This window comes from Balaenoptera musculus, chromosome 5 (assembly GCF_009873245.2).
Source record: "Balaenoptera musculus isolate JJ_BM4_2016_0621 chromosome 5, mBalMus1.pri.v3, whole genome shotgun sequence".
NCBI classification, from domain to species: domain Eukaryota; kingdom Metazoa; phylum Chordata; class Mammalia; order Artiodactyla; family Balaenopteridae; genus Balaenoptera; species Balaenoptera musculus.
In genome coordinates, this window is record NC_045789.1 from 22,287,797 (window position 1) to 22,312,902 (window position 25,106).

General features: G+C 38.2%; 1 protein-coding gene across 2 annotated transcripts in view; it reads right to left on the bottom strand.

Annotated features, from left to right (window-relative positions):
• The window catches only part of MANBA (mannosidase beta), a 99,452-nt gene that overhangs the window by 14,702 nt on the left and 59,644 nt on the right, over positions 1–25,106 (bottom strand). The window contains exons 12-14 of one of the 2 annotated variants that reach the window (XM_036853756.1): positions 23,875–24,093; positions 17,087–17,251; positions 145–289 (exon numbers count right to left, since the gene is read on the bottom strand). In XM_036853756.1, the coding sequence (XP_036709651.1) occupies positions 145–289; positions 17,087–17,251; positions 23,875–24,093 (529 nt within the window). The remainder of the gene's footprint in view (positions 1–144; positions 290–17,086; positions 17,252–23,874; positions 24,094–25,106) is intronic. The other variant, XM_036853757.1, reaches the window with a different exon arrangement.

Here is a 25,106-nt window from a genome sequence, read left to right on the forward strand (position 1 = left end):
GCTCCGAGACCAGCAGCCGGACGGCCTCCTGGCCCTGGAGTCCTGCTTGGGTTCATCTGACCCCTCCAGCTCTGTGCTCTCTCAGTGCCTCTCCCCACAGGTATGGCCTTCTCTCACTCACACAAAGAATGCTGAAACACTTACCTAGCGAAGACCAGGAAGGAGCCTCCCAGATGTCATTCAACTGCCAATAAAGTGCCCCCATGGTGTGCCCTTCTCCAAACGCTATCTCGCTGCGACTGCGGCGGTAGAATTCAGTTTCTGTTTTGACACACTGGGCCTGCATCACCTGATTCAGGGGAAAACATTAAAACACAGGTGTTTTTCAAATGAACTTACCTGCAAAACAGAAACAGACTCACAGATATAGAGAACAGGCTTGTGGTTGCCAAGGGGCAGGGGGAGGGTTGAACTGGGAGTTTGGGGCTAGCAGATGCAAACTACTATATATAGAATAAACAACAAGGTCCTACTGTATAGCACAGGGAACTATATTCTGTATCCTGTAATAAACCATAATGGAAAATATGAAAAAGTATATATATGTATAACTGAATCATGTTGCTGTACACCAGAAACTTACAACATTGTAAATCAACTACACTTCAATCTTAAAAAAAAGATTATTCAAAAAAAGAGCTTAGTCCATTGCAAGATTGAAAAAAAAACACAGGTGTTTTTGTTTGAGGTAGGCTGTCTAGATCTGAGAAAATTATAGGCTTGAATAAATTTGGGAATTTAATTACCATTATATATACCATCATTATACTAGATCTGGAACCAACCCCTTAGTATGAGAAGCTGTTGTCTATAACAGCTGGGTTTGGGGGGAAGCTTGGTATTGGGCTTAACAATGGGTAATCAGGTAATCGTGGAAATAGGATGGTGTAAAAGGTTCTTTGCTAACGATAGTGGAGGCAATGATGGAAAACAAAGACGATGATTCCAGAGCAAATGCTATATGTAGTCAAACACTAAGTTTTGGGCAGTGATGGGTTTTACTAACACATTCGTGGCTATTAAGAAAATAGTTTATTAGAAAAAAGTTCTATAGAAAAAGAACTATATTATGACTCTGATATTGTCAAATCCCTAACCCCTTTCTTCTAGTCAAGCACTTGTTTTTATATCATGCCTTTTGATAAGGTAAAACTTCTTATGAATGCAATTCCTTCGTTATATCAGAACAGATGGTAAACTGCAACAAAGAGACAAGTAAATTTAGTTCTTATTTAAGAGGCATGAAAAAACTTCATGCAAGACCCTTAATTACTGTCATCATCATTGAAAAACCAGTCTCCTTTATTGCTGCTGTTACTGACACTGTGGGTATCACATCTCTGAGCTTGGAGCTGTAGTTAGGAGAGGCTCATGAATAAGAGGTCACTGGGCTCATTAGGAGAGGTCACCGAGGAGAACCTGGAGAGACAGTCAGAGCTGCAAGGATTCCCCAGTCAGAGAAAAGGACGGCCTTAGAGTAGGGTCTGGATTTTCACAGAGGAGGAAAAAGAGGGATGCATAAATGGCCACTAGAAGACTAAGTTCAGATGCCTTCCTAAAAAGCTAGAAAAGCTCCAGTGAAGCCAGACCTTTAGATCGAGGAGAGCTGGCTAGTGAGGAAGTCACAGATGAAGTTACAACTTACATGAGGCAGAGCTGTAAAACTCCAGAAGGGTAAAGCGAGAAGAAATCATGGCCGTTCAATAAAAATTTAATAAATACCTACAGTGTGTGTTGCATGCTCGTAATGGTAAGCCCCTCTCCCAGCAAAAAAGAGACAGCCCACCCTTGTGGAGCGTATTGGCTTGTGTAGAAGACAGGCCTTAACCAAAGAATCACACAAATATGTGGAAACTTTAAACAGTAATGAGGGCTAAGAAAGAGAGGTGTGTGATGTTAGGAGCCTGGATAGTAGGGGAAATGGGTCTAGCTGAGGAGGGGGATTGGCCTCGAAGTACGGGAAAGAGAAAAAGAGAGAAGGCAGAACCCTGCAGCCAGAGGGGACACGTGTGGTGAGAGGAGAATGCACAGCAAAGAACTGAAAGAAGGCCAAGGCAGCCTGAACTCAGAAAGCCGGGAGCAAAGACAGCAAGACTGGTGAGATGCGGGGGCAGACCTGGGAGGGTTTGGGATGCATCCTGAAGGCAACTGGAAGTCACAGAAAGCTTTTAAGCTAAAGGGTGAGTGAGCAGACTTGCATTTGCAACAGGCGACTGACCACTGAAAGGAGTCAGGGGATTAGAGGGCGTCTGGGGAGACCATTTAGAAATCTATTATGATCTTCTGGGTAAGAGATGATGTTAGCTGTGAGCAGGTAAAGAAACGCCCTTTCCATTCAGGAACCAGACCACCGGGAGCACAGCAGTGACAACAGGCAAATAACACTCTAAAGAAAGTAAGAATCTCACGAACAGAGTGGCAAGGGTGCCAGCTCAAAATGACCACAGGATACTCTCTGAATATATTAGTCTAGCACTAAGTCAAGGAATGAAATACGAAAAATAGGCCTAAGAACTATGATCTATAACAGTCAAGTTAATCTGCAATTATGAGATAGGCTGGGACCTGGGACCCTTTACCAGAGTGCTTGCACCTGGACAAACGTCTCCGCAAGCAACAATGCAAAGAAACTAGACAGCACTAAAACGAACTGCAAACATGCACAGTGGGAGCAAATTATGAACAATAAGATACAAACAGGCCACAAACCAACTGCCATTTCTGAGGTGCCGGAAGCAAAAGCAGGGTACCGGGCGTGACCCCTGCACACAGCACCACCAGGGGGTGCGCAGACCACCTCAACTACGCCTCCCAGCCAACGCACCAACCCACCTCCAGCCTCACCCCTTTTAAGGAGCCAGGGAAGCAACGGCACCTGTTACTTGTTTTCGCTCCCTCATGCTGCAGCTCGAGTCCTGATAAAGCCTTGCCTGAAATTCTCCTCTGGCCTCTTATCAATTTCTATGGATTAAGAGTCCAAGGACCCGGGTGAGTAACAATTAGACTCAGGATCTCTAACCAAGTTCCTTCTAAAAATACCAATCTCGCCGGAACTAAAGAAGAAAGAGATTCATCTACTTCTAGGCCTGGATAGCTAGGCATAGAGAAATCAAGCCCCTTGATTAAACGTTCACATGTCTGTCGCGTTACTGTACAAAATCAGCGTTGTGGAGCGATTTCTAGAAAGTTCAGTGAAGGCAAAGCAGCCAAATGAAATCTTAGTGGAAACAGATCTGAGGGCAGCACCAATTATCAATGCATGCCCCCTAGAGATTTAACCTCACATCAGCATGGAAAGTAACCTTTGTATTTGTTTTTAAAATTTGATAATATCTGAACTTATTTAAATCACCTGAGCCCCCAAATGACGTCCCCACCAACCAAGCTAAAATTGGCCCATGGGCACAAAACCAAGCAAGCCACAGCCCCTGCCCTGCAGCGCACACACCCGAGGCACTGAACAACAAGAAGTCTCTGTTCTCGTCCTGAGATTCCTGAAAACTCGGCTAAGGCTTTATGGACTGTGTGTAAAGGGGTCGCAGGAGGAGAAGATGAGGAAGCCCTCCTCACACCAATAAGGAGCACACGGGGAGAGGTGTTCTGATCACCAGACACTCCAGAGGTGCTAGCCCAGCCCTGACAGGCCAAGCACGGGCATCAGATGGCGACCACCATGGACACTCCACTTTGGGTGCTGGCCAACAATTCTGGAACTTCCAGGATCTGAAGTATCTCCAAAGCCTGGGCCATTCCTGATACACCAAGGAAGCCAAAGGACCTGCAATATTCTGCTATGGGACTTGGTTCAGCATGGACTCACGAGTAGAATGGAGGGAGGGGCGTCACTCAAGAAGTTTGGGGGGCTTCCCTGGTGGCGCAGTGGTTGAGCATCTGCCTGCCAATGCAGGGGACACGGGTTCGAGCCCTGGTCTGGGAAGATCCCGCATGCCGCAGAGCAACTGGGCCCGTGAGCCACAACTACTGAGCCTGTGCGTCTGGAGCCTGTGCTCCACAACAAGAGAGGCCGCGATAGTGAGAGGCCCGCGCACCACGATGAAGAGTGGCCCCCGCTTGCCGCAACTAGAGAAAGCCCTAGCACAGAACCGAAGACCCAACACAGCCATAAATAAATAAATAAATAAAAATTTAAAAAATAAATAAATAAGTTTGGGACTGGAATCAGTTTCCTTGGATCCAGATTTATAAAACAGGGTGAATAGGAGAAAAGTAAAAATCAGAATTTTGAGGTGGGGAACAAAACATCAGTGTATACCAGGGTAGGAAATTAAGTCATCCCTTTCAGGCAAAAATAAAAACTTCTAGGACAAAGCCACATCTATTGAAACAGTCATGCTTGTGCTTAGTTGGATCTAATCCAAAGGACGATTAGATATTTTACTGAAGGGCTTGGTAGAGGTGACCTGCATTTTCTTCATGGTGAATTTAAGCTTCTTTTCAGGGGGAAAAAGTCTGATGAGTGGCAAATTTTTTACAACGCTCCAAACTCCTTCCTGATCTTTGTTAACATACACTTTAACTCATATACATTTATAATTTTGTATTCTACTCTCACTTAATTTTCACATGTGTACATTTCCATGTGATGCCCTGGCATTTTCTATATATCTCTGTGCTCTAAATGGTTATATAGTTATACCATAGTTTGATGAATCATTCTCCAGTAATTATTAGGCATTTGAATGGTTTGCAGATTTTTTCTTTAAATACAAGAGCTAAGAACATTTTATGTCCAAATTAATTTCTTTGCCTCTTGTGTTGTCTCTTTTGGTAATAATATATGACACAATTTAAAGTCCTTGTTGCATGTTGCTATATTATGTTCCAGTCAAGAGGCTGACATAAACTGCAAGCCTCCAGGCAGAACTCAGCCCCACGCAGGTTTTAACTGGCTCACAGAGCGGGTGCTTTTTGTTTCTTCTTGCTGTCGTTTAATGTCTTAAGTCAGGGCCTGTATGCTCCATTTTGCCACAATCCCCAATATTCAGACTCTCATCCATTTAAATTACCTGCCCGGCCCCTACAAACATTTGAGTTTTCAGTCCCTGAACTATTTCAATTCTCAGAACTACCTGCAAAATATATTTATTTCTGTATATCTATTCTAACAATTTCCTAGCTGTAATTTGCCTTTTCTGGTTTAATAGGTAAACATTAGCAATCCTTTTAAACTTAAAAAAATTTTTAAGGCAAGCAGGACTCCTAAGCCTTGCTAGGAATGAAAGGAAAAGAGCACTAAGCAAGCTCTAACTAGTGGCCTATCACACCTGAACTTAGTGTGAAAGTGATAACCAAGGCTCTTCGGTGCTCTGGGTTCTGGCATGTGCACCAGGCAGTACCCTCCACAGGCAGATGGTGCCACGCCTATAACATGGATCTGGGTTTATCCACACCAGTCGGTGCCAGTTAGGGCTAATGAATGACACCTTTGTTCATAAAAATGCAGAAGGCCATTGCCCACTATCCATCTTAAAGGGAAAATGTACAATCCTACTTCCCTGGGGAAAAAAAAAATCTCTGCAACTGCCTCTTTCCCTTTAAAAATTGTACCTGTATTTATATATTCATGCATCTTTTCCTAAAGAAAGCAATCTTTATATATGAGAAGGATAAATGCTTAGTCATTTCCTAGGTTACTCAGTCCCACTGTTAGCAGACAAATCTTATTTTAGTTTCAAAAATATGCCTATTTTCAGCAGCTTGCTTGATTACACTTATGAAATCAGTCTCCTTAGAGAAACATGGTATGGGAAAAAGAAATTGGACCAGGACACCAAGACCTAGGTTCCAATTCTAGCTCTGCCACTGTGATGAAGGTTGCTGCCTACAAAAACCCATTCTCCCCTTCCTCCAGAGTGACAGAGTTGTAGCTGGGCTACATGCTCAGAACCACACCCTCCACTCTTGGAACTAGGAGAAGCCATGTGATAAGTTCTCCTGATACGATGGTATTTATATACTTTATTTACTTAAAATTATCCTGGGGCTTCCCTGGTGGCGCAGTGGTTGAGAATCTGCCTGCCAGTGCAGGGGACACGGGTTCGAGCCCTGGTCTCGGAAGATCCCACATGCCGCGGAGCAACTGAGCCCGTGAGCCACAACTACTGAGCCTGCGCGTCTGGAGCCTGTGCTCCGCAACAAGAGAGGCCGCGACAGTGAGGGGCCCGCACACCGCGATGAAGAGTGGCCCCCGCTTGCCGCAACTACAGAAAGCCCTCGCACAGAAACGAAGACCCAACACAGCCAAAAATAAATAAATTAATTAATTAAAAAAATAATAATAAATAAAATAAAATTATCCTGACAATAAGAATCTTCCAATAAAGCCATTTTTTAACTGGAGATAATTCATATTATACAATTCACTCTTTTACAATTTATAATTCATTGGTTTTTAGTATAGTCACAGGTTGTGCAGCTCTCACCACTACCTCATTCCAGACTATTTTCATCATCACCCTCTAAAATCTGTACTGGTTAATCTGTCCCTCCTCATTCTCCTCTCTCCTCTGCTTCTGGAAACCACTCATCTACATTCTGTCTCTATGGATTTGCCTATTCTGGACATTTCACATAAGTGGAATAATACAGTATATAGCCTTTTGTGACTGGCTTCCTTCAGTTAGCCTAAAGTTTTCAAGGTTCACCCATGTTGTAGTATGTACCAGTATTTCAAACCTTTTTATTCTGCTGAATACTATTTCATTGTATGGATATGCCACATTTTGTTTATCCACTTATTGGCTGATAAACATCTGGATTGTTTTAACTTTTTGGCTATTATGAACATTTATACACAACTTTTTGTGTGAACATGTTTTCACTTTTCTTGGATATATACCTAAGAGTAGAATTTCTGTGTCCTATGGTAACTGTTTAACTTTTTAAGAAACTGACACACTTTTCCACAGTAGCTGTACCATTTTACATTCCCACCAGCAACATCTGAGGTTTCTAATTTCTCCACATCCTTACTGTGATGGTTAACTGTATGTGTGAACTTGACTGGGTTGAGGGATGCCTCCACAGCTGGTAAACACTATTTCTGGGTGTGTCTGTGAGGATGTTTCTGGTGAGTCAATAGACCGAGAAAAGAAGGTCCGTCCTCACCAGAGTGTGAGTATCATCCAGTTGGCTGATGGCCTGAATCAAACAAAAGGGTAGAGGAAGGGTGAATTCTCTCTCTTCTTGAGTTGGGACACAGCTTCTTTTACCCTCCAACACTGGAGCTCCTGGTTCTTGGGCCCTGGAACTCTGGGACTTACACCAATGGCCCTCAGTTCTCAGGCCTCAAGACTCAAACTGATTATACCACAGGCTTTCCTGGTTCCCCTTCTTGCAGATGGCAGATTGTAGGACTTCTCGGCCTCTGTAATCATTTGAGCCAATTCCTGTAACAATTTTCCTCTTTATATGTCTACATATATCATATTGGTTCTGCTTTCTCTGGAGAATCCTGACCAAATACACTTACCAATACTTGTTATTTTCTTTTTTTTTTTTTAATTCTAGATATCCTAGTGGACATGAGTGGTATCTCATGTGGTTTTGATTTGCATTTCCCTAGTGACTAATAATGTGCATCTTTTCATGTACCTATTGGTCATTTTCTTTGGAGAAATGTCTATTCAAACCTTTTGCCCATTTGTAAATTAGGTTGTCTTCATTATTGAGTTGTAAGAGTTCTTAATATATTCTGGACATTAGATCCTTATTAGACATATGACTTGCAAATATTTTCTCCCGTTCTGTGGATTATCTTTTCACTTTTGTGATAGTGTCCTTTGACACACAAAAGTTTTTAATTTTGATGAAGTCCAATTTATTTTTTTCTTCGGTTGCTTGTGCTTTGGTGTCCTATCTAAGAAACTGTTACCTAATCAAAATTCACAAAGATTCACACCTATGTTTTCTTCTAAGAGTTTCATACATTTGGATCTTTAATCCATTTTAATTTTTGTATACGGTGTGAGGTAGAGGTCCAAATTCATTCTCTGACATATGTATATTCAGTTATTCTAACACCATTTGTTCAAAACACTATTCTTTCTCCATTTTATTGTCTTGGCACCCTTGTAGAAAATCAATTGACCATAGATGTATGTGCTTATTTCTGGACTCTCAAGTCTGTCTTTATGCCAGTCTTTATGTCCTTATGCCAGTACCACACTGCCTTGATTACTTGCCTTGATTATAGCTTCGTAGTAAGTTTTAAAAGCAGGAAGTGTTTTAAACTTGTTCTTCTTTTTCAAGATTGTTTTGACTATTCTTAGTGCCTTGCATTTCTATATAAATTTTAGGATCACTTTGCCCATTTCTCCAAAGACAGTAGTAGGAATTTTTTTTTTTAATAATCTTTTAAAATTTGTTTGTTATTTTTGGCTGCGTTTGGTCTTCATTGCTGTGTGCAAGCGTTCTCTAGTTGCGGCGAGCAGGGGCTACTCTTCATTGTGGTGCGCGGGCACATCGCAGTGTCTTGTCTTGTTGCAGAGCACAGGCTCTAGGCATGCGGGCTTCAGTAGTTGTGGCACGAGGGCTCAGTAGTTGTGGCTCATGGGCTCTAAAGCGCAGGCTCAGTAGTTGTGGCGCACGGGCTTATTTGCTCCGCGGCATGAGGGATCTTCCCAGACCAGGGATCGAACCCGTGTCCCCTGCATTGGCAGGCGGATTCTTAACCACTGCGCCACCAGGGAAGTCCGGTAGTAGGAATTTTGATAGGAGTTGTGTTGAATCTGTAGATCAATTTGGGGAGTTCTGCCATCTTAACAATATTAAGTCTTCCAATCCATGAACACAGAATGTCTTTCCATTTCCTTAATTTCCATCAATAATGTTTTGTAGTTTTCAGTGTGCAAGTCTTATGTCTCTTTAGTTAAATATGTTCCAAAGTATTATATACTTTCTGATACTATTGTTTACTTAATTTCATTTTCAAACTTTTTATTGCTTAAAATACAACTGATATTTGTATATTGATCCTATATCAATAGGATTTTAGCAAAGTTGCTAAATTAATTTATTAGTTCTAATAGGTTTTTAGGTAGATTTTTTATGGTTTTCTATATATAAGATCATTCATCAGTAGATATAGTTTTACTTCTTTCTTTCCAATCTGGATGTCTTTTATTTCATTTTCTTGCCTAATTGTGCTGACTAGAATCTCCAGTACAATGTTGAATAGAAGTGACAAGAGCAGGCATCGTTGTCTTCTTCCTGATCTTAGGGGGAAAGCTCTCTTTCTTTCACTATTAAATATGATATTAGCTATGGGTTCTTCACAGATGCTCTCTTTCAGGTCAAGGAAGCTCCTTTCTATTCCTAGTATGTTGAATTTTTTTATCATGAAAGGGTGTTGGATTTTGGCTAGTGCTTTTTCTTCACCTATTGAGATTATCATGTAGTTGTTTTTCCTTTATTCTATTAATATGGTGTATTACATTGATTGACATTCATATGTTGAACCAGCCCTGCATTCCTGAGATAAATCCCACTTGACTGTGATATATAAACCTTTTTATATGCTGCTGGATTTGGATTATTATTTCTCTGAAGACTTTCTTCTGTCTATATTCGTAAGGGATATTGGTCTGTAGTGTACTTTTCTTGATATGTCTTTGTCCAGTTTTAGTATCAGGATAACAGTGCCTTCACAGAATGAGTTAGGAAGCGATTTTGCCTCTTCTATTTTTTTGAAGAGTTTGTGATGGATTGTGTTAATTCTTCCTTAAATGTTTTTTAGAATTCACTAGTGAAGCCATCTTTGAGAGAAGTTTTTGAATTACTAACTCAATCTTTTTAGTTGTTAAAGGTCTATTCATATTGTCTGTTTCTTCTTGAGTCAGGTTTCATAGTTTGTGTCTTTCTAGGAATTTGTCCATTTCATTTAGGATATATCACTTGTCACAGAATTGTTTATTGTTTACAGTATTCCCTTATCACCCTTTTTATTTCTGTAAGGTCAATAGTAATGTTCCCTCTTTCATTCCTGATTTAGTAAATTGAGTCTTCTCTCTTATTTTCTTGGCCAAGCTAGCTAAATGTTTTTCAATTTTGTTGATCTTTTCGAAGAATTAACTTTTGGCTTTGTTCATATTCTCTACTGTGCCAAATTTCTGAAGTCTGCTTTACTTAACTGCTGAAAATTGATGTTATAATTCAACCAACCACCTCAGTAGTTATAGAATTTCCCTTATCTCAATTGTGAAGAGATTTAATATTATAGTTTAAAAAGCAGAAACCTGCTCCATTCATTGCCCTGAGAACTTGGGAAAAATACTTAACCTTTCTGAGCCTCTGTTTCCTCATGTATAAAATGGAAATAGTAACAGAAATGTCTAGAGATGTTAGATTACATGAGAAGGTATACAAGGCACCTTCCTGCCCCAGGGCCAGGTGTTTGAGTAGACACGCAAAGAATGCTAATTGTCTGCCTGACTGTTAAATTACGTGATGCATGTAAATATAATACACTAGTGTATAATATACTATGTTACTAATCTTACCTTCATTCCCCTCCTTTACCCACCCTACCCCCAACTTAAAAGCTCAGCATGGCCTGGATCCCCATCACATCTCAGTGCTGCTTACCAAACAAGACACTGTTCCAGGGTAGCAGGTATCATCAACACCTGAGCCTACAGCATAGCCTGCTTTTTTTTCTTAGTTCTTATGATCAAGTAACTTGCAACATGGGTAGATAAAATGAATCCCGAAAGACTCTGAGTCTCTCAAGGACATCCCCAAACTTCTAGCCCTCATTACATGCTCAACAAATATGTGAAGAATAAATGAAAGCACTAGAGGGGGCTATAAGCTAAGGGGTTAGTAAAGACTGTCCATAGCCCAGCTTCCTCTCTAGGACGCTGGCAAGAGGCTATGGTGGCCGAGTAAGTCAACTAACGGATTTGTTAGTACAGACAGTCCTCAAACTAAGCAGCGAGGTCTTTGTGACACAGCTTAAGAGAGTGTGCCTAGGTATGTAGGTTATTTGGAATACAATACAACAGGTTAAAGTAGGAGAATGAAAGGTGGGGCAAGATTATTTTGGAATATTAGAAGAATTAAAGAGGTAATAGCCTAAGGGATACCTTTGTGGTTGTAAGATAAAGAGAAGCTAGGGAAGGATCTAAATGTAAAGAAACTTACTGCACAGCTTTCTCTGCCAAGATTTTTCTGAAAGTTGCACACAAAATAAATTGCTTAACAGAATGTCTTAAAAAGTGGCACACAGGCAAGTTCTTCAAAGCAGTATGACAGATTATGAGAACAAGATCGGGGGTGGGAGTGGGAACAGAGAAAATGGACCAAAGAAAGGTTTTACTTCTTATACACAGGTTAAAGATGATTGTTCTAATATCAAAGTAGTAAGGGGAAAAAAACTTGTTACCCTAACATTTCCTGTCTGTACTCAGTCAAGAAAGTCCAACACTGGAAACAAACAACAAAAAAAATCATAATTCTGATTTCTTTCATCTCAGATCCCATCTAGTATATCAAAAAGTCCCAAGGTAGAACCAACAAGGACAAGTCCAATCCCCAGCCAATGCCTGATAGGACGCTTGTGCTTAAAGGATCAGACAAAAGCCATCACCAACAAAAACCGCCAATAAATAATCCCACTTCTACACCAGCTCCTGACTGTGTACCTCTGATGCTCATGAGTTCAGAAAGAACAATTATTTCTGTTAGTTCTTTGAATGCGGTTTGGGGAAGTAGAATAAAGTAACAGTAATAAAACGAACAGCCGGGAGGAGGAAAGCCAGCATGAAAAACAACAGCTGAAAAGGTTCACACATGCACACGTGTGTGCAAATAAGGATCATCCTATTTCATATATCAAAACTGAGACACTTTTATAGAATATTGGCTACAAAAAACTAATAAGGATGAACTGCAACACTTTAAAAGGAACAGATATCAGCAGAATCCTTAAACTTGTATTCTATGAGGTAAGTTTATAAATTACATATTACATAGGAAAAACGTCCTGAATTGATAATATTACAGTTGAAAATTTAAAATTTTCTTCATCAGTTTATCACCTTCCAAAAAAAAGAGTCTTTTGGCTGACAGTTTTCTGTTTCAACTTCCATCCAGGGTTTTGTGTTTTCATACAGGAGAAAACTGATGAGAGTGAGCATGAGTTTGTATAAAAACTGGTACATTCTTAGATGCTAAGATGCAAAAATTAAAATGTGATGTTTAACACATTACTGCAGATATGATTGGGAATAGGCTTTTACCTTCTCTCACAGAACTTGAAACAAGTATAGCAAAAATATCAGACAAATAAGCAGTGGTTCTCAAATAGTCTTAACGTAGGTGTATTCACAGGTTCATGAAATATAATAAAAATATAAAAATAATTTTATTATTAATTTTATTTAACTTTAATGAATTTTCCCCAACTCTAATATTAAAAACATTAAAAGAACTTAAATTTTAATGGCAAAAGTTACCATTTTCCCTATCTATTAAAAATTTTTGTTTTATTTTTACATATCTAGCATTTACAACTAAAGTACATTTTTATAAGAACTGGCATCTTGATGTATATAGGTCTGAAATGATACTTCATCTTTGGTTTTTAATTTGAATTAATAAGACCATGATAGATTTCTTTTTTTTTTTAATTTTACTTTTAAACCATTTTAGTGTGCTATTATATCTGTTCTAGTACTCTGAGTCACTTTGGTTTTAAAAACTAGCTATTTATTTATGGTACCATGTCAAGAATTTCTTAATGTTAAAAAATACTGTATGTATGTGATGACATAACAAACCAGAACAGTTCCTAGATCGGGGAGGGTTCGGATTAGCGTTTACTAAGAGGGCAAGAAGAACTGAACTTTGTGCTTCAAAAGGAGATTTTGGTTTTATGAGGTGCTGGTCATATAAGTTGTTTGTTTTTATTTCATCAAAGCCTGGGAGGTGTTTGCATTCCAATTTATCTTACAGGGAAGCTTCTTTTCTAAAAATTAATTTTTAAAATGGGTAATGAATTAATTCCATAGGAAAATGACATTTATAAACATTAGTTTTCCTTTGAGATAAAATAATATAAGCCAAACTTTCCGAAGTTAAGGGTGATGCATAATATCACAACTTGTTGTATGTTGTGTTTGTAAAGGTTCCCTAAAGTATTAAAATTCAGGAATTTGTGTAAATTGCAAAAGCAGAACGTGTGATGTTTGATTAGTAGTATGTTGTGTTAGAATTGTTTTTTGAGGTGTATGTTATACACATAGAAAACTATTATTCAGACTTGCTCACCCTGTATTTTTGAAATAGGAGATACAGCATCCCAAGTCATTTTTAGTTCAGTTAGCCTACAAAGACTTCATCTCTCTCCCCAAATTCTCTCTTCTAAGCCTTCTTTGTCATCTATGTTCAGTTAAGGTGGAAATGTTTACAGACTTTAGTTTGTAAACTAAAAGTGAACTTAATTTCCATCGTGTCCTTACATCCACCATTGGCAGTAGCCAAAGCTAGCTTTATAGTCTAACAGGAGAGACCATGTTCTGCCATGATGAACCGTGGTGCTGCCAGTGGAGTTTTTTTTTCCCTTTTGATGGTTTTACTTAAGCTACTAAATGGATATACACAAGCAGTTGAGTTTACACTAAAACTATGAAATGGTATTTCCCATCTATGTCCCTGCCTCTTCAAACTTGGATGTGTGGGTTTTTTTAATCATTTTTCACTTCCTTGTCAATCTCTTATAGTGGGCTAATGATGAGAGGGATTCAAATAAAACTAAATACCTTTGAATATCCCTTCCCCTCTCACACACTGAAGGCTGTGGAGGAACCAGACCATTTCCTGTTGCCAAGACATGCTTAGACACCAGAGTTTTGTTTACTCGGCAGCATGTTATCCCCTGCCTCACCCACACCACCTAATTTAAGAGGGTCCCGACCTCAGCCTCTACTGAGAAGTAAAGGTAAACTCTCCTCCCTCCAGGTTTTTTGAGCAGTTTTTTGGCACTTCACCAGTAGCCCTCATTTTTACATGTGCTGTTGTAAACTTCTTAAGGACAGGGATGACGCCTCGGTGATTTTTGTGTCTCCACCTCAACCCTGGCAGCTAGCCCACTGTCTGGAACAAATTAGGTGTTTAATGTCTGTCAAACTAAATGGAATAAAGGGTTTCTACTAGCATCAGCATTTCTCATGCCTCAGTTGTGTAAGCTGGTTGTTTGTTTGGTTTCCTCTGCAAATATGTATGTTTATCACCCACCCAATAATTTAAATTATTTTTTAAAGTTTTGTTTTCTTTCCTTCAGATACTACCCCATGGCCAATTAGCTCTAGAAAATGTAGTTGCCGCCAATGAAATGATTATCCCAAACTCTGCCCCTGGTTATACTTCGCCAAACTGAAATTTGAATTTTCTCAATAAATTGGTCATGTCTGAAAAAAAATATAAATTGTAAACATTAAGATAAAAATATTACCCAAAATTCAGGTCAATATTTTCTTTAAAAGTTAAACATAAATTTATCATATAGCTCAGCAACTTCACTCATATATTTCTACTCAAGAGGAATGAAAATATAGGTACAAAGATGTGTATGCAAATATTCATAGCAGTGTTATTCATAATAGTCAAAAATTGGAAATAATCCAAATGTCCATCAACTGATGAATAGGTAAGTAAAACATGATATATCCATACAACAGAATATTACTTAGCAAGAAAGACAAATGAAGCACAGATATATGGCTATAACATGGAAGAACTTCAAAAACATTATGCTTGGTGAAAGAAGCCACATACCAAAGATCACATATTATATGATTCCAGTTGTATGAAATGTTGAGAAAAGTAAAATCTACAGAAACAGAAAGCAAATTAATGTTTGCCTGGGACTGAAAGTGAGAAAGGAGAGTGATTACAAATGGGCAAGAGGGGGGACTTCCCTGGTGGCACAGTGGTTAAGAATCCGCCTGCCAATACAGGGGACACAGGCTTGAGCCCTGGTCCGGGAAGATCCCACATGCCGCAGAGCAACTAAGCCTGTGCGCCACAACTACTGAGCCTGTGCACCACAACTACTGATCCTGTGCGCCACAACTAATGAAGCCCATGTGCCTAGAGCCCGTGCTCCGCAACAAAAGAAGCCACCGCAATGAGAAGCCTGTGCACTGCAATGAAGAGTAGCCCCCGCTCGCCGCAACTAGAGAAAGCCCATGTGCAGCCAAAATGCAGCCAAAAATTTAAACATAAATAAATAAATAAATAAATAAATAAATTTTTTTTAAATGGGCAAGAGGGATCTTTTTGGAGTGTCAGAAATGTTCTAAAGTTGTATTATGGTGATGGTTGCATGACTCAATAAATACACTAAAAATCACTTGATTGTACACTTAAAACAAGTGAATTTTATGGTATGTCAATTATATCTCAGTAGAGCTGTTTAAAAATAATCTAGTAAGGTACACAATATAATATGAACAGATCTTAAGTGTACAACTCAGTGAATTTTAACATATGTATACACCCACGTAACCAGTACCCAGATCAAGATACAAAACTTTTTTAGCAGGCCAGAGTTTCCTGTACCTTTTCCTAATCATACTGCACCATCTTCCTCCACAAGAGTGGTTACCATTAACTTGTTCTATATCATCTTGATTCATTTTGTCTATAGTGAAACTACAATGTTTCTTTTGCTCAACATAATGTCTATAGGATTCATCAAGGCTGAAGCTGATAGCAGTAGCTCATTCTTTTTTATTGTTGTGGAGTATTCCATTGTATAAATATTCCACAATTTGTTTGTAAATTCTTCTGTTAAAGAACATTTAGGTTGTTTCCAGTTTGGGTCTATTATGAGTAAAGCTGCAATGAACATTATTTTAGATGTCTGTTGGCAGATGTATGCACTCCTTTTTCTTGGGTACCTAGCTAAGAGTAGAAATGCTGATTCATGAAGAAAGCAAATGTTTAACTTGGGTAGAAACTGCCATAAGATTTTCCAAACTGTTTAAACAAATTTCCACTCCTACTAACAATGTCTAAAAGTCCCAGCTGTCCCACCTCCTCACCAACAGTTGGTATTGTCAGTCTTTCTAATTTTAGCCATTCTGCTAAAATTACATTGTGTACATAGTGTGTAGGAGTATCCTGGCATGGCTGTAATTTGCATTTCCTGGATTAAGAATGAAATTGAGCATATTTGCATATACTTCCTGACCATCTGGTTATCTTCTCTGATGAAGTGCCTGTTCAAGGTTTTTGTCCATTTTTTAACAGGTTATCTGTCTTTTTTCTTATTGCTTTACAGAAGTTCTTTATTCTAAATACAAATCTTTTGTCAGACATATGTACTACAAATATTGTTCCCCAGTCTGTGGCTTGCATTTTCTCTCTCTTAATGGTGCCTTTGATATACAAAAGTCCATAATTTTAATGAAGTCCAATTTATCATTATTTTCTTTCATAGTCTGTATTTTTTATGTTCTGTTTAAGAAATCGTTTGTGTATGCCAAGGTCATGAAGCTATTCTCCTATGTTTTCTCCTAGAAACTTTATCGTACTACCTTTCCCAATTGAGTGTTTGATCACTAATCAAATTAATTTTTGTATATGGAGTCACAGTTCATTTATTTCCCATAAAGATACCCACTTGATACAGTACTGTTTATTGATAAGACTATCTTTTCCCACAGGATTGCAGTGGCATTGTGACCATAAATCAGGTGACTATATCATACTTGAGTCTGTTTCTGGACTCTATTGTGTTCCATTGTCCCATTTTTTCCTTGGCAAATGCTACTGACTTAATTACTGAACCTTGATAGTAATCTTGAGCTAGGGAAGATTTTAATGCACAATTTGTTGTAGAACTTTGTGAGCTGTTCTTGTAAGAGAGACAAATGCCAAAAATTAACTATTTCAAGTCCTACATGTCATCAAATACCCATTTTGAAGCAGATAATTTTTTTTAATCAGCAAAATGAAAACCTGAATATTTTTCACCACAAAAGGCTTATAAAATAAATCTACAGGATCTCTTTATGTTAACTGCAGGTAGGTGTTGAAGCCCAGAATAAAAATGGCTTACCTGAGTAAGATAAATAGTGTCTTTGAACTTGCGTAATTGATCTGCACTTTGGGGGAGTTTGAAGTGAAGCTCAGCCTGGTGAAGCATTTTATAGTTACCATCTGTGAAATGTTGTCTATGATGTGCAAATTTGCTTTCGTAAGACCAGTCCTCTTTAGATGAAACCTTTCAAGTAAAGAATAAGAGGTTCAAATTGGGAAGTTAGGAGTGAAACTAATTTTCTCCATACTCCTGATAAACTTGAAAAGTACTACACACTGGAAAAGAGCTCGAGGTTTGTTGTGACTCTAATTTCACACATGTTTTTGCCATCATACTTGTTATTAGTGAAAGACTAGCCTTATTCAAACCTAGAAAGTTACATTTTGGTATTGCCATCAAAAGTCTTGTCTCATCAAAACATTTTTCTTGTTTTTTTAAATATTTGTTATGTGCATTTTAAAAGGTCATTTTATCGAAGTAAATAAACTGTCAAAACTGAATAGTGAACTGAAATCAACATTCTTTTAAAACTGTCAATTCTTTTTTTTTTTTTTTATAAATTTATTTATTTTATTTATTTATTTTTGGCTGCATTGGGTCTTTGTTGCTGCACGCGGGCTTTCTCTAGTTGCAGCGAGCAGGGGCTACTCTTTTTTTTTTTCTTTTTCTGAACGAACTTTTTTTTTTTTTTTTTTTTTAATTTATTTTTGGTTGTGTTGGGTCTTCGTTTCTGTACGAGGGCTTTCTCCAGTTGCGGCAAGTGGGGACCACTCTTCATCGCGGTGCGCGGGCCTCTCACAATTGCGGCCCCTCCCGTTGCGGAGCACAGGCTCCAGACGCACAGGCTCAGTAGTTTTGGCTCATGGGCTTAGTTGCTCCGCGGCATGTGGGATCTTCCCGGACCAGGGCTCGAACCCGTGTCCCCTGCATTGGCAGGTGGTTTCTTAACCACTGCGCCACCAGGGAAGCCCAAAACTGTCAATTCTTTAACAGTAATAAAATATCACTAGTAAAATGGTAAATGCTTAGCACTTGCTCATTTGCTTCTCAGTGATTACTAAATATATTTGATATATATTCATGTTTAATTTTGATATAGTTGAAGATGCAAACCAAACAATGATACTTCTTTCCCCTACTAATAAATCTTTTTTTTTTTTTTTAACTTACAGAATCTTTCTTTTCCTTTGAGAAGCTATCATCAGGTCAAGTAAAAAATAAAAACAGGGCTTCCCTGGTGGCGCAGTGGTTGAGAGTCTGCCTGCTAATGCAGGGGACACGGGTTCGGGCCCTGGTCTGGGAGGATCCCACGTGCCGCGGAGCGGCTGGGCCCGTGAGCCACAATTGCTGAGCCTGCGCGTCTGGAGCCCGTGCTCCGCAGCGAGGGAGGCCGCGGTGGTGAGAGGCCAGCGCGCCGTGATGAAGAGTGGCCCCCGCTCTCCGCAGCTGGGGAGGGCCCTCGCACGGAAACGAAGACCCAACACAGCCAAAATAAATAAATAAATAATAAATAAATAAATAAAAATTTTAAAAAATAAAAATAAAAAAATAAAAACAAAAAACAAAAATAAAAATAAATAAAAACAAATACCACACAGGTTAGTAGTGTACCTTCTACAGGAGAAAAAAAAAAAGCAATAATTCTGGCTTCTAGGCCCAATGATTTAATGAATGGTTAGCATTTGACAAAGATGTAAGACAATTGCTGGCTACATATGAAAATATCAGAGTTTTAAGCCAAGTTACACAGAGACTTTGAAAAAACATATTCCACTCCACCCTCAAAAAAACCTGAAAATTAGAAAGCTTAGTAATCCCTGTTCATAAAATATGACTTAGAATTCTCAGTAATCATGCAATGCACAGACCAATCACCTTAAAAGGAAAAAGTTATTCTTTAGGAATTGATTTATACCAAAATATAAGCAACATACCTTAGCCATATTTAATGTGGTGGTTTTTCCAAATTGTATTTACTTTTTGAAAATGTTACCACGAGGCAGTTTAGAGAACACCAATTACTTCTATTATTTATTTGAAACAGAGGTATAGTATTTACAGTCATCTTGTACACATTTGAGATGCGCAAACCTTTACCAATAGTCTTCCCTTCTTCTACGCTTCTTCCTTTTCAAAATCTGAAACACATCTCCTGGCCTCTCAGCCCTCTGGCTGCTAATAAATTGAATGTATCCCATAATCATAAACCTGATCTGTTATGTGGGAAGCTTTCTACCTTCTGATAGCTACGGTTTGAAATTCTTGTAAATTTCAGCTATAACAATGCTACCAGAAGGAATTAGAAAGTGTCAGATAAGGCTCTAATTGCTTTAAGAATATTAACTTCTTTAATCATCATAACAACCCCATGAGTGGGTACTATTATCACCCTATTTTACAGATGAGAAAACCAGGCACAGAAAGGCTAAGTAATTTGCCCAAGATCCAAAGCTAATTAGTGCAGTCTAGCTTCGTATAAACCATATGACTAGCATTGCCTATATTAATAGTAACAATAGCTTACATTTTATGGGCTCATCACTATGTGTCAAGAACTGTGCTAAGTGTTTCAACGTATTAATTAACTTAATGTCTACACACCATCACATGCACACATGCATACCTGCATGTGCACACACGTACACAAACACTCCTTGAAGTATCTACTACTATTAACCCCAATTTACAGATGAGAACACTGAAATTCAAAAAGAATGAATAATCTTTTCAAGGCAATATAGCTAGCGTGTGGAAGTTCTAGTGTTCAAATCCTGATCTGTTTATTCCAAAACCCAGTCTTTCTATTGCTGTATATTGATGATCACCTGTTGAAAATATGATTATTTTACGACGAAGTAATGTATCCCAACCAGAGAAAGACATTTTAATATATTTGTTGAATGCATGAAAAAAAAAGCTCTAAGTAATAGTGAAGATTTTACGTAAAGGTTTTCTTTTCCCAACACCTACTCAAATTCTCAACTAAGCAATGCAGTTCGAAAAGAGGCAACAATCAAATCAAGGGTTCATAATAAACAGGACTTATCTTTATCTTTCCCTATTTTAAAATATAGTGTTTAGTATCTTTGAATGTCATCAGGCATTTCACAAAAACATGGGAATTCCATTACTTTCGAGAGGTGAATAGAAATTTTTATAGATTTTTTTTAAAAGGTTTAGCAATTCCTAACACTCATCTTCCTGAAATGTAGTGAAAAGAAAATAGATCAATTCTGGAGTCAGACAATAAGCCTGAATACAGATATGCTACTTACAACCTGGGGACATTGACAGAACTCTCACTATACAGTGCCTTGATTTCCCTCTGGGCCTCAGGGCTGGATTATTGTTAAATGATGTACCTGGTACAGAATATCTGCTCAGTAAATATTTTTCTTCTTTCATTCCTTCTTTTCCATTCTCAGCACTTGTTCCTACCTGAGTCAGGATACTGAACTGCATCTTCTTTCACTTTGAAACAACAGTGTTCCCAAAAGATTGGGCCCACAATATGGGAGTAATAAAAAAACAAGGGGTAGAACTAAGGTTATGGCATTATTTATTAAAGTTAAAAATACAATATAACTTCAATGTAGAAGTATAGTTGTGTTCAGGTGGTGAGATTGAGGAAGACTTTTAAATTCTCTTAAAACTTTTTCTGTGGTTACTTCACACAAGTGATGCAGAAGGGGGAAAACTACATGATTATTTCAATAGATGAAGAAAAAGCATTTGACAAAATCCAACACCCTTTTATGATACAAGCAGGCAACAAACTAGGAATAAAAGGGCATCTATGAAAAACCTACAGTTAATATCATACTAAATGATAAAAAGGCTTTTTCCCTAAAAAAAGGAATCTCCCTAAGAAAAGGAGTGAGAAAAGGTTGTCTATTCTCACCACTTCTACACTGTACTGGAGGTTCTAACCAGGGCAATTAGGCAAGAAAAGTAACAAAAGGCATCTAGATTGGAAAGGAAAAAGTAAAGTTACCTCTATCTGCAGATGACATGCTCTTATACATAAAGAATTCACACACACATACCCCAAAAAACAAAAAACCATTAGAGCTAATAAATGAGTTCTACAAGGTTGCAGAATATAAGTTCAATGTACAAAAATCAATTGTATATTTAGACACTAGCAATAAACAATCTGAAAATAAAATTAAGAAAATAATTCCATTTACAATAGCACCAAAAAATACTAAGGAATAAATTTAACCAAAGAAGTACATAACTTATACACTGAAAACTACAAAATAGTACTGAAAGAAATTAAAGATGACATCACATGTTCATGAATCAGAAGACTTAATATTGTTAAGACGGCAACTCTTTGCAAACTGATCTACAGATTCAACACAATCCCCATCAAAATCCCAGCTGACTTTTTTACAGAAACTAGCAAGGTGATCCTAAAATTCATATGGAAATGCAAGGCACCCAAAACAGTCAAAACAATCTTGAAAAGAAGAACAAGGTTGGAGAACTGACACTTCCAGCTTTCAAAACTTACTACAACAGTATAATAATGATGACAGTGGATACTAGTATAAAATAGACATACACAATGGAACAGAATTGAGAATCCAGAAATAAACATTAACATTTATGGTCAACTGATTTTTGACAAAAGGGTCAAGAGAATTCAATTAGGGAAAGAATAATGTTTTCAAAAATGGTGTTGGGACAATTGGCTGTCCAAAATTGGACATCTACCTCACACCATACAAAATAATTAACTCAAAATAGACCATGTAAGAGCTAAAACTAAAAGACAGCACAGGAGTAAACTTTTGTGATCTTAAGTTAGGCAATGGCTTCTCAGATACAACACCAAAGCACAAGCAATAAAAGAGAAGATTGATAAGTAGGACTTCAAAATTTTAAATTTTGTGCTTTTGGGACTTCCCCGGTGGCACAGCGGTTAAGTCTCCATGCTCGCAATGCAGGGGGCCCAGGTTTGATCCTTGGTCAGGGAACTAGATCCCACATGCATGCCACAACTAAGACTTCGCATGCCACAACTAAGGAGCCCACGGGCCACACTAAGGAGTCCGCCTGCCGCAACTAAGGAGCCCACATGCCGCAACTAAGACCCGACACAACCAAATAAATAAATATTTTAAAATAAATAAATAAATAAAATTTTGTGCTGTAAATGACACTATCAAGTAAGTAAAAAGACAACCCACTAATAGGGAGAAAATGTTTGCAAATCATATAGCTATTTAAAAAAATACCATCTATATCATGTACATATAGATGGTATGTTTTTTGTAAGCTCTTACAATAAACTTTTACAACCTGATAATAAAAAGACCATCTAATTAAAAAGTAGGCAAAGGATTTTTGCCTACTTTTTATTTATCCAAGGAAGATATATAAAGAGCCAACAAGCACATAAAAAGATGTTCAACATGATTGGCCATCAAATAAATACAAATTTCCTGTAAATGTAAATTTCCAGGGAAATGTAAAAAAAAAACAAAAATGGGGAACAACAAGTGTTGACGAGGATGTGGAGAAACTGAAACCCTCGTACATTGCTGGTGGGAATGTAAAATGGTGCAGCCACTATGGAAAACAGTTTGGCAATTCCTTGGAATATTAAACATAGAGTTACCACATGACCCAGCAATTCCACTCCTAGGTATATACTTAATAGAATGGAAAACATATGTTCACACAAAAACATGTACACAAATGTTAATAGCAGCATTATTCATAATAGCCAAAAATGGGGAATAACACAAATGTATATCGACTGAAGAACGCATAAACAAAATGTGCTTTATCCATTCAATGGAATATTATTCAGCAATATAAAAGAAAGACATACTAATACATGATACAACAGGGATGACCTTTGAGACCTTTATGCTGGGTGAAAGAAGCCAGTCTCAAAAGATCACATATGTTATGATCCCAATTATAAGAAATGTACAGAACAGGCAAAAATACAGACACACAAAGCAGATTAGTGGTGCCTAGATCTGGGATGGGAGGGACAGAGAGAGCAGGGAGTGACTGCTAATACAGAGGGTACAGAGTTTCTCTGAGGTGACGTAAATATTCTAAAATTAGATCATGGTGATGGCTGCACAACTCTGGGAATATACTGAAAACCATTAACCTGTACACATTAAATGAGTACACTGTATGGCCAGTGAGTTATGTCTCCATAAAGCTGTTAAAAAAAAGAACACAAGTCTGAAACAGAATCCATCTACAAAACGTAATCTTTAGGAATAGAGAAAGTGAAGTGCCATACTGAAAATCAAATACACCAACATGAAGGAAAAGGAAGAGGAAGAGCAGAAGAAAATGGAAGAGGAGGAGGAAGAAGAGGGGAGAAAATAAAAGGAATGATGTGACATGATAACGTCAGACAAAGGTTTATTTATCACATTCATTTCTCTTATTGTAGCAAACTATCCAGTTCTGAATATGTGTGAGTAATAAAACAGTTGCAGGACACATAGAAAGTAGCAAGTGAGAGTAATTTTCACATGTGATAATAACTCAGGCTTCAGTAATCACTGGCTTCCATTTAATTTTTGAATACTCTTGAAGGAACATAATTAAAAGCAATATAGAAAAGTTATAATCCCCAAAATGATGACTACAAGAGTTTAGTACCCCAAAGGTTAAGGATAAAAAGTTCTTTTCTATTATCTTCTTCCTACACTTCCATTTAAATAAGAAGTAGATTTCATTTGACTTTCTGAACCACTGTTAAGGACGTGACATACACCCATGGCCTACCATTCTGAATCACTGGGAAATCAAAGATGGCTTACCTTTTCTAATGTACTGAAGGAAGGCCAGGACTGATATCCATATTCAGATACAAATCGAGCTTTGGGGAAAATTTTCCAATTCCAGCAATCACCAACATAGTCATAAAAATGTACGTCACCATAATTCGGGTCATATGGGTTTTCAGAGAGCCAGCCTTCTGCAGTGGATTTAGCCCCATTTGTAGGACTGGATGTGATAAAAGGACGAGTCTGGTCTCCCTGAGTTCAGAAATAAAATGGTTTAAAAGATAATAAAGTAAAGTACAGATCACTTACTTCTTTAAAAGTACTATCAAGTCCCAGAAATGCCAAGTAGCTGATAGAAAAATAATAGAGCCACTTACCTTCTTCTGCATTTGACAACCACCAGCACCTTTCTGCTCTTTGCCAATCCTTCATATCCTTTCATAATGAACTGTAGCTTATTCCTCACAGCAACTGTTCCTAATTTTTTCAATCATGTCTTACCTATACTTGACCTTCTACCATCATGGGTAGTATACAGTCTGGTGCTGAATTTCTCAACCTTGGCACTAGTGACATTTGGGGCCTGATAACTTTTGGTTTTGTGTGTGTATGCTGGGAGTGGGGGAGGTCCTATACATTCTAAGATAGTGAGCAGCATACCTAGCTTCTACCTACTAGATGCCAGTAATACCTACCCACCTCCCACACCACCCCACAAAAAAAAAAGTCTACAGACATTGCCAAACGTCCCCTTGTACCTTGGGAACAAAATCACTTCCACTTGAGAAACAAAGGTCTAATGGTTTAGAATGGGCTATTGAGTCAGAGGGACATGAGTTTGAATCTCAGATTAGAACCTTATTGTTTTGGGGACAGGTCTAAGCCTCAGTAGTCTTATCTGTAAAATGGAGATAATAATGGTACCTCCTTCATTGGGCTATTGTAAATGGTAAAAAAAAAAAAAAAAAAAATGTGTGGAAGAGATGGCTAAGCGTCCATCAAAATTCATGTTCCCATTTCTGTCCCCAGAAAGTGGCTTGCTAACTATTTGCATCTCTGTGCGGCCACATTCTCATCCTCTTCCCCAGTTTGCAGGCAAAGGCCTAAGAGACGGTGGAGCTGGAAGATGGAAGGAGCCTGGGTCTCTAAAAGGAGGAGAGCTGCCTGCCCATCAGGAGCAGCCATTGTGCAGTGTTACTGAGTAAGAAAGAAACTTTTATTACGTAAACCACTGAAACTCTGTGGTTTCTTTGTTACTTAATCTA